Source organism: Doryrhamphus excisus, chromosome 1, assembly GCF_030265055.1.
Source record: "Doryrhamphus excisus isolate RoL2022-K1 chromosome 1, RoL_Dexc_1.0, whole genome shotgun sequence".
Classification (NCBI taxonomy): Eukaryota; Metazoa; Chordata; class Actinopteri; order Syngnathiformes; family Syngnathidae; genus Doryrhamphus; species Doryrhamphus excisus.
This window is the reverse complement of record NC_080466.1, coordinates 21,511,308-21,521,890: the sequence shown is the minus strand read 5'-3', so window position 1 is coordinate 21,521,890 and position 10,583 is coordinate 21,511,308. Positions and strand designations below refer to the sequence as shown.

Here is a 10,583-nt window from a genome sequence, read left to right as displayed (position 1 = left end):
TTGGACACTGCGCTGCTCACGAAAGTGTGCTGGCCACACCCCCTTGACGTGGGGTAGTGTGCCTGGTCTACGTAATTAGAGCCCATTATATCTAAAACTGTTGGTCTTACATAAAAATGCACACATTTTATTGCATTCAATGTTTAAAAAATGTATATGGCTCTCACAGATACACATTTTAAAATATCTGGTCTTCATGGCTCTCTTAGCCAAAAAGGTTCCCGACCCCTGATGTAGACAGACAGATGTTTATATGACAGACGGACGATATACATAATATTGGTCATGGTAATGCTTTAGTTTGTTTGGACCTCGCATAACAATACATGTTCACACTTTTCACAATTCAATTCAACATGTTTGAAAAGGAGTAGCTTATATAATCTTAACTCTTCTGTCACAGTCGGTCCCGAGAGTTTTAAGGTTCGACCCCAGGATGCAGAGAGCAGGACCAATTGCAGGTAAATTCTATTTATTTGTTGCAGAAATTGCAGCAGCAGGAAAAAGCAACTCCGGGAGCAGACGTACGAAACTACAGTAAACCTCGGATATATCGGACTCGGATATATCGGAAATTCGCTCACAACGGACAGATAAAAAAGAACCGATTTTTCTGTAATGCATTTCCAATAAAAATTCATTGCATATATCAGATTTTTTATAACGGATTAATAAGTAACTAACTCACTCATCTATATGACTTGACACATACACAACAATAGCCACGTTTACATGAGGAGATTTTCCTCTTTCCGAATGACGTACCAGAAAACAGTGTATACATGGAAAGGAATATTCCAATCTCCTGTCTACATGCAATGCTATAATCAAACGGCATAGTCAATGGGGCATGTGCAGTAAAACATACACAACATCACGTGATTCATCAAAGATGGCGGACGAGAGTGTGATTACCACGTTTGTCGGGACAGTTGCTATGATTTTTTTTTAGAGCAGCAACTTGAACATTCAGTTCTTTTTAAGTTTGTATCAAAAACATACTTTCCGCTGTAGTCCAGTGATGACTGCTCGCCGCCATTTTCAAAACCTGAGAGACGTCTGCGTGTTACGTCACAGCTGAGCATGCGCTGAAAAAACGCACCCTGACAACTTTCCGATTGAGCAGGTACAGGATACCTCAATCGGATTGGGGAAAGGAATATTCTACCCCTGTGAATCCGATTATATATTCATTCGGATTGGCACTTTTCTTTCGGAATGAGGTGTATACAAAGGTTAGATTCTTTCCATTTGAGCAAATAACCCGAATGGAATTGGAATATTTGGGTCCATGTAAACGTAGCTAATGAGTGATACTCACCAGAGCAAACATAAAGCCTAATTAAGAGACCACAGCAACTAGCTGGAACTACTGTAAATTTCAGAATTTGGATGTAAGGGAAAGCCACATTTGTTTACAATTTCTAAAGACGCCACCATCAGGCACAAGTGGTTGGAGTTCCTGATTTGCTACCATCAAAAGTTTTCTAGTTGAATTAGTCTAAACAATTTTCTAGTTGGTTGATTTATTCTGAAATTCCGAGTGTGTAAATTGGAATAATTTTTGTTGTTCTGGTTGGCTTCAATAATTTAAGGGTTGAATTCCATTACATCTGAGATCATTTTTGTTTAGCTTTAGTTATATTTAATTGTAATGACTGTTTTTATTGTATTATATTTGAAGTTGGCTGCACGGCGGTCGAGTGGTTAGCGCGCAGATCTCACAGCTAGGAGACCAGGGTTCAGTCCCACCCTCAGCCATCTCTGTGTGGAGTTTGCATGCGTGGGTTTTCTCCGGGTACTCCGGTTTCCTCCCACATTCCAAAAACATGCTAGGTTAATTGGCCACTCCAAATTGTCCATAGGTATGAATGTGAGTGTGAATGGTTGTTTGTCTATATGTGCCCTGTGATTGGCTGGCCATCAGTCCAGGGTGTACCCTGCCTCTCACCCGAAGACAGCTGGGATGGGCTCCAGCACCCCCCACAACCCTTGTGAGGAAAAAGCGGTAGAAAAAGAATGAATGAATGAATGTTTGGAGTTTGGGATTTACATTTTTTGGACCCCAGCAAAAATAGTCTTCACTTCAGTGAGGACTAATGGGGATCTGAAATAAACAATACACAATAAAAGAAATGCAACGGCATTTCACGCTGGACTGTTTTGTGAACATGGGACAATATGTAGCTGGACTCGCCAACAAACTTGCTGAAGCCTGACGCCTTTCCAATATTACTTGGTTGTGTCGAAGAGTCAGAAGGGCCAGCAGTAAGTAACAATTCATCAGTGAACACGTAACTGTGTTCATTTTGTGTAGGTTGTGTAACAAAAGCGGTTGTCTGTGTAGCATTATAGAGTGTGCATACAGGGTTTTTTTAAACACTGGTATACCCACAAAAAACATGTAATGACCACATGAGATGGTACCAATGCAGTAGAAAACCTAAACCTACTTACCATTGAGAGATGTCTTGAAGGAACCTCTTTTCTTGAGAAACTTCAGTCTCTATTTCCGGATCGGATTTGGAATCCAACACATATGACTGTATGTTAAAAGCAAGATACATCAGCTTTTATTATTAACTCCTATAAAGTTGGGTCCACAGCAGAGTGTGACCAACCACAGCGGAGTGGGTGTGCCTGGAGGATCTGGGTGGAATAGATAGTTTTCGGGGGAAGCACGAACTCCCCCAAAATACAGCTGAAATACGCACAGATTCTGGAAGATTTAGAAAGTTTTCTGTGTCGGATATTGCGTATAGCTGCTCTATAGGAGTGCACAACTCAACACAAAGGCACACTTTGACCCTGGAAAAAATTATTTCTATTTACATTACCTGCTATGGGAAACATTGAATCTGACGAAATACAGTAAACCTCGGATATATCGGATTCAATTGTTCCCACTGGTTTTGTCCGATATAAGCGAAATCCGTTGTATACCGGAAAATGTCCGTTTTACGCATATATCAGATTTATATCCGGTATATGCGTAAATCGGATTTTATCCGTTATAAAAAGGCACTTCCTTGACTATGTTTCCAATGTACCTGGATGCGCAGGCAACGCTGCAAACGCTGCAAATGACGTCGTATAGCGGCCTGTCACGATTCGGCGAATCGGAGCGCCACGATGCGGCCATCCGATATATGCGAGGGAAATTTCATGGAAATGCATTGGAACGGGACTGGAGATTTTGTCCGAAATAGGCGAAATCCGTTATAAAAAATCCGATATATGCAATGAATTTTTATTGGAAATACATTACAGAAAAATCGGTTCTTTTTTATTTGTCCGTTGTGAGCGAATTTCCGATATATCCGAGTCCGATATATCCGAGGTTTACTGTAGAATTTGTTGTGTTATTTATTGATGCCCAAGCCACCTCAACTGCCATATTCTGAGCTCAACTGACCAGATATATATTTTGGCTGCTTATATCTGCAATCTTACTCTTTCGCTCACGGCCCAAGGAAAATCAATAGGTTTGCCTTCGGGCACAGCGCTCTCTCCACCATGACAATGCAGGCATAGCGACCAGCTTAATGCAGATGTCGGTCGGTCTGTATGTCAGTCTCACTGAAGAACAATACTTCATAGATACTTCAGCTCCTCCACATTTTATGACCCAATGAATCTATTTTTGTGAAGCCTTTCTATCTGCACCTTTGTCCTGGTACTCCAGTTTCTTCCCACAGTGTGAATGGTTGTTTGTGATTGGCTGGCAACCAGTCCAGGGTGTATACCACTTCTCGCTCGAAGACAGCTGGGATAGGCTCCAGCATGCCTGCGACCCTCGTGAGGATAAAGCGGTATACAAAATGGATGGACGGACGAGGAACCAGTGACCAAACCACTGAAGAGTAGATGTGATAAATTGGCCAACTCTACAGGAGTCCACAACTCAATACAAAGGGCTGAAAAATGAGCATAATAGGTCCTCTTACAGCTCAATAAATCTTCAACGAATCTTCCAATTGCATGTTTCTTTCGGTCAATAGTACTCAATTGCCGCTAAATAAATGCTGTTGAAGACTGCTGTGAAAACGTATTCACTGTCGGAAAGTACATTGTGCTTTGCAATGACTGTCTTCCATCTGTTACGGTATATGAAGAGGCCCAAGGCAGATGAAGTGTTTCAGAGTATTTGTAGGCATGGTTATGCAGGTAATTCTGTGAATTAACAAGCATGTTTATAAGCATGTTTATGCTTAAAATGCAGTTAAAGGAACTTTGCTTATGATCCACGATTCTTATGTGAGACATGGCCATCCATGTCGTTCTCTTTTTTTGGCAGCTAACAATGCACATAATGGGATTCACTTAGTCTGCCTATAGAGACCTCTTTTAAAACACCTCCAAAACGTCCAACAGCATTTTATTGTTTTGTATTCATACTGTGGCCATGTAGCAACGGGTATGTTTATGACACTGCTTACAGTATTTTGCCTTATTTTGGAGACTTATTATGCTCATTTTCAACCATTTGTCTTGAGTTGTGGTTCTGCACCTTTTCCAGGTATATTTCCTTGGCTTTCCAAAATTGTCCCTTTTAATTTATTCCACCCACAGCCACCTCCGAGCACGGCCACTCCACTGTTGGTTACACTCCCAAACACTTGACTTGATACGATTTTAATCAAATAGGAACTTTTGAACATTTTCATAACCTTGTACAACATATGCATAACATTGTAGAGTGGTGCCTCGGTTCGCATCATTAATCCATTCCAGAAGATCCGACTCACACCAAAACGGATTCTATCCAAAACAAGTGAAAAATAATGTAAACTCAAGGTCTACACGGAGCGGCTGGCCCCACGGCTGGCCGGACTCATCGGCTAATGGGGCGAGGCGGGCTGAAGAAATCTCAAGAACATGGCCACGGCTGTGGAAAACTAATATAAAAAAATATTGATAGCCTCATTTGTTTCTTGAAAGTCCACCTATATTGTCCATAATCCTTCCTTATATCATCTTTTTCCACACAATTTATACTATCTTGAGCTGAAAAGAGGTAATTTAATTTTTGCGCTTATTCAAATCTCACCACGGCTGTGGACGGCTGTGGCTGTCGTGCCACGGCCGTGGGGCAGGGCGGCCGAGGAAAAGCACAGCCGTGTAGACCTCTAATGTAAACCCAACTATATTCAAAAAAATAATGCCATAAAACAGGACATAAGAAATGGACATTTAAAATCGTTTTACCTGTAGTTGACACGCTTACCATCTAGAAAGAAAGTAGAAAGTAGTCGAAGAGTAGTAAAGTCTGAACTAAGTTTTGCAAGATTTTGTTTTGATGTGATCCAAGATGCATAAACAAACCAAAGCACAAACACAACAGTTTGTTATGCACACCATATTGCAGGCAAACCACAGCAGAATTTCTGCATAAATTTTGGATATTAACCAAAAAATGTCTTAACTGGGGAGGGTGTTAACCAAGGTACCACTGTATATTGTAAACCATTCATCGATTATATGGTCCAATTTTGGTACACTTGAATAGAAAATTAATATTCAAGATGTATGAGAGAAAGTTACTCAATTTAAATAACTTTAAAGTAAAGTTAGTCAATTTAGTGAGAATCACACCTGAGCAGCCAATTAACACGTAATGTTGTGACCCCAAGAGACAGGGTTAGTGTACCTGACCACTTGATGGAAAGGGACTGGTCTAGAGATGCTCCTAATTTTTTTCTCCCTTAATCAGTAAGGAGCAGATGCAATGCATCATTGCAAAGCAGAAAGAAACAAATTATGTCAAAAATAAACCTGGCCGTGGTCGAAAACGCGAGATGATCAGAACTTTCAAGACCATGTGAACAAAAATCCATAGATCTCTGAAAAAAAAGGTGATTGTCACTTCCTTTGGTTCAATGCGACTGTTATGAGGGCTCTTCATCGTGGTGGACTTCATGGCCATCGTCCATTAAAAGCTCAAGATCCTTTGCACAGGAAACCTTGTTAGGGTGCACAGGACACAGAAAAGATACAGTTTTAATGTGATTTTGAAGAATAACATAATGTCTGCTGTCAGTCTAGGTTTAGGTCATCACTGGGTCTTCCAACAAAGACAATGACATCAAAGTTGGTCCAGACGTTGGAGTTTTTGGAGTGGCTCTCTCAGAGTTCAGATCTCAATCCTATTAAGAATTTGCGAATGAACTCAGGGTGCTCTCTGGTCTCATATTCGATGTTCATCAGAATCAGAATGTCCTTTATTGTCATTATACAAGATGTACAATGAGATTAGAGAGCTTCTCCTTTCAGTGCAATAGTTAAGTTTAAAAAGTACACAAAAAGTAAAAGTAAAAAAGACAGTTTAACAAGATGCAGAGTCCGGATTTCCATGTTGTTCACATAATATTGCACAGTAGCAGATATGTATTGCACAGACACCAGAATATGTATTAATTTTAGTGTAAATGATGAATGGTATACACAGATGAGTAAAAGTCACATACAGTATGAATGTATTGCACATGAGTTGTTAAATCAATAAATATGTTTCCGAGGTAGTTACTGACCCAGTCTACAGATGAAAATGAAGGAATTGGCCTGACTGTTCCAGAACCTCTGAAGAGCACCGTATTCCATGTTACTGTAAGTCATTACACACATATGATTATCTTGATTATAAATTTCGATGTTATCTAATTCTAGAATACACGCACACACCAAGAGACTAAAGATCCTAAAACTAAAACCCACGCATTTCTGTATTCTTTAAGAATATCGTTAAAGAATGTAATACATAAAAAATATATATTTTTAATTTTGCTATATCCTGTATATTAATGTTGAAGGAATATGAACAACTGATGGTCAAAGAGAGACGTGCGAGTCGGGTTGTTAGCTATTCACATAATGGCCGCTTGGTGTAGCAAAACCGGCAAAGTGACGACAAAGGAAGGAAACGAGAAGCAGCCGCGCGTGGTCATGGGTATTGGTGTCTTTTTGAGAATGTTCCCCATACATGATTTGGTGGTAGAACTACATTTCCCATACGTGTTCACGAAACTTTCTCGGGGTTTGTTTTGAATCCGAAGAACCGAATGGTGAGCATTAAAAATGTGTGTTGTCATCTTTGCTAAAGATACCAAATACGTATATCTTGTTTGAGCTGTATTTAAAGTTACGTAAATAACGAACGTGCCACGCTGTATGTGTTTTAGTCAAACAGAAGCAGCCAGCTAGCTAGCTTTGAACCACAAACGAGTTCGATGCTGTAAAGTTAGAAAGATATTCACAGATTCGAACTTCCGAGTTCAATAGCTCCCAAAACAAATGGTTGTTACATAGCAAATCATACCTCTTATAAACAGACGCCCAGCATGGATTTTCCGGATGATTTCAACCAGCTTGAGCTACTAGATACGCACGGACACCTGATTCCCAGAGGGGCTAGCAGCCTCTGGACTGGGAGTAAGGATGAAGAGGCAGAGATGGAGGATGAGGATGAGGCCCGTAGTGAAGAGTGGTATCTACACAAAGAAGAAACCCTCAAAGACAAGCCAGCAGAGCTCATTCTTTGGGCCGCAGAAAACAACCGTGTAAGTGTTTCCTATTTGGACACTCACCTCTACTAATACATGACGTAAGAGTCATAATTGTTATTGTTACTGCTCAAATTGTCGCCATTTATTAACACTGTTATAACACTGGTACATTGTGGCGTTTTACAGGTACAGTTGTCCCTCATTGCATTGCAATTTGAACATCGCTCCATCTGAATTTTTAAATAATTCATTAATAAAAGACCACAAAAACTCGCACTATAGCCAATTATGAGTCCAGAAATATTGAAACACGAGTTATATGTAGTATTTTGATCACTAGCCGTCTGTAATGGTTTTTTTTTACATTGATGAGACATTACCTTCCATTACTTTACCTTAACACTCCCTGGATATTGAGTGTGGAAGTGGTTTCTTCCCCACACTGTTTGAAACGCTTTCTTAAAGGGGACCGACTATGCTTTTCCTCTTTTCTGACTTATAAATGTTGTTACAGTGTAACAATTCTTGTGTTAAATTCTGCCAACGCATCAGGTAATGAGGTTGGCGCATTTTGAAGAGGTTAGGACATCACTGCAACATGGACTCTCTTATATGGGCTTCAGATTACCTGCATTCAGTAAACGCAGGCCTACATTTCCACAAGTCCTTGGTAGCGCTTAGGAGTGTAACCAATCACAGTGGAGTGGGCTCAGCGAGATGGAGTAAATTACACAGACTGTTTCGCGGAAGGAAATCCAACAAAACACTCCTGAAAGAGGCAGCTTATTTAATGACAATTACAAGACACCCATAGAGTGTACAGTATTCTATTGATTTCCAATGTACTTTGCCTTGCAGCTGTCCACAGTCCACAGGTTGCTAGCAGCAGAAGCCTCATTGGTACACAGCTGCGATGATGATGCGTACACACCTCTACACCGTGCAGCATATAGCGGTCACGTGGATGTGGCCTCCGCGTTGCTTGCTTCCGGCTCCACAGTCAACCCTCGCACTGTCGACGGTTGGACGCCGCTGCACAGCGCCTGCCGCTGGGCCCGCGTTCATGTGGCAACCTTGCTCCTGCGCCACGGCGCCGACCTCAATGCGCAAACCAACGGGGGACTCACAGCTCTACACCTGGCAGCCTCCCACGGCGGTTCCTCCAAAACAGACTGGCGACACACTCTGGAGCTCCTCCTGTCTCAGCGTCACCTGAAGGCAGGACTCCGCAGCAGCAGCGGGGAGAGCGCCTGCGAGCTGGCAAGACGGAGCAGCCCGTATCACTTCCTGTTTGAGATGGTGGAAGACTGTGCCAGTGTACTTCCAATTTCACAAGTGTAAAATCTTTTCATTTTTGCCATTAAAGAGTGAAGAAAAATATATATACAGTATATATCTGTTATACAGTATATATACAGTATGTACGTATATGTTTTGCGTCTTGCCTTCCCAGAGTGATTCAGCCTGGAGATCAGTTTGCACCAGGCAGTTCAAGACCAAAAGAATAAATTAAGTGTTCTTATCATTCATTCATTTTCTACCGCTTATTCCTCACCAGGGTCACGGAGGTGCTGGAGCCTATCACCCTGGACTGGTCGCCAGCCAATCACAGGGCACATATAGACAAACAACCATTCACACTCACATTCATACCTATGGACAATTTGGAGTCGCCAATTAACCTAGCATGTTTTTGGAATGTGGGAGGAAACCGGAGTACCTGGAAAAAACCCATACATGCACGGGGAGAACATGCAAACTCCACACAGATGGCCTAGGGTGGAATTGAACCCCGGTCTCCTAGCTTGAGGCGCTAACCACTCTCCGCCGTGTTATTATCAAACAAATACAAAAAGTAGTACCTGTACAATAATTAAAATGTCGGTGTAATTGATTAAAGGAAGAATTCATTGTTATTATTTTATTGTTTTCATTTGCTGCATCAGCATACTTTTTGAAAAGGATGTTAATTGTGAGACTGGAATACACTTGCAGATTTATGACATCATTAAAACATTCTGGATGCTGGGGATGCAAACATGCCCCACAGTACTGACCATTAAAAATGAACAGTCTGTTCCCCATAGACTATCCTGTTCAGGTTGAAGGAGATGCTATACTGCATCCTTGAACACCTGTCAATCACAGGACAGAACCATCCATCCATTTTCTATGCTGCTTGTCTTCACTAGGCTTGCAGGGGTAAGCTGGAGCCTATGCCAGCTGACTTTGGGCAAGAGGTAGGGTAGACCTTGGACTGGTAGGGCAGAACCATTGATGTAGAAAACCATACTGTATAACATCGTATCATGAATATACCTGTTACTGGATGGTCGCTGTATGTATATACGTTTTTTAACTCCAGTGTTATGTTTTATCTTTTAGTCCTATTTTATGCTCTTAGTCTTTAGCTTCTAACTCCAGTGTTTCCTCAGGGGGGTCCTCCACACTGGGGGCTGTTCGGGTATGCTGAGGGGGTGCCGTCCTTGGGTCCCTTCGACACGGCCGGCTGGGGGTTCCTCCCTTTAATGTGGGGGTCCGCCCGTCTAACGGAGTCGGGGGGCCCCGGTGCTGGTCCTCCGATGGCACGGCCTGCAGCTCCTCCCAGTGTGGACGGCCCCAAAGGTGGCGTTTCCTTGTTCCTCAGTACCATGCCATGTCTCCCTACTGTGTGTGATTGTGTGCTTGCGTGTGTGTGTGCGTGTGTGGGTCTAGTATGGAGGGTGGGGAGGAGGGGCTTTCTTTTTGCTTCATTGTTTTCCTTTTTAATTGTGGAAATTGTTTTAATTCTGGAAAGCACTTTGTGTTGCATCTCCTTGCAGGAAAAGTGCTATACAAATAAAGTTGATTTGATTTGATATGAAACCATTAAAAAAAACACCTCTTACCCTTAGTCAGCTGGGATAGGCTCCAGCGTACCCCCACGACCCAAGTGAGATAAGTGGCATAGAAAAAGAATGGATGGATGGATAATAAGAGTATTATCACCAGCTACTTAATCAAGCAAATTTAATTCAATAACTTTGTTTAAATGTATCAAAATAATCAACGTTATTTGATTACTCTAACTAATACTAATAC

General features: G+C 41.7%; 1 protein-coding gene and 1 long non-coding RNA gene across 3 annotated transcripts; one reads left to right on the top strand and one right to left on the bottom strand.

The window, feature by feature from the left end:
• Positions 1-3,493: 3,493 nt before the first annotated feature.
• LOC131097167 (uncharacterized) lies at positions 3,494-7,413 on the bottom strand. Its single transcript, XR_009116085.1, has 3 exons — positions 7,316-7,413; positions 6,531-6,604; positions 3,494-5,963 (listed from the first exon to the last, which is right to left on the bottom strand). It is a non-coding gene; the product is annotated as an uncharacterized LOC131097167 (long non-coding RNA).
• Positions 6,950-9,404, top strand: ankrd49 (ankyrin repeat domain 49). Of its 2 annotated transcripts, none has more exons than XM_058045861.1 (3): positions 6,950-7,061; positions 7,329-7,556; positions 8,361-9,404. In XM_058045861.1, exons 1-3 carry the CDS (start codon positions 7,059-7,061, stop codon positions 8,841-8,843), a joined length of 714 nt encoding a protein of 237 aa, XP_057901844.1. In that variant the 5' UTR covers positions 6,950-7,058; the 3' UTR covers positions 8,844-9,404. The 2 variants fall into 2 exon arrangements, with proteins under 2 accessions (XP_057901844.1, XP_057901843.1); XM_058045860.1 differs by having other exon boundaries at positions 7,024-7,076.
• The last annotated feature ends 1,179 nt before the right edge of the window (positions 9,405-10,583 follow it).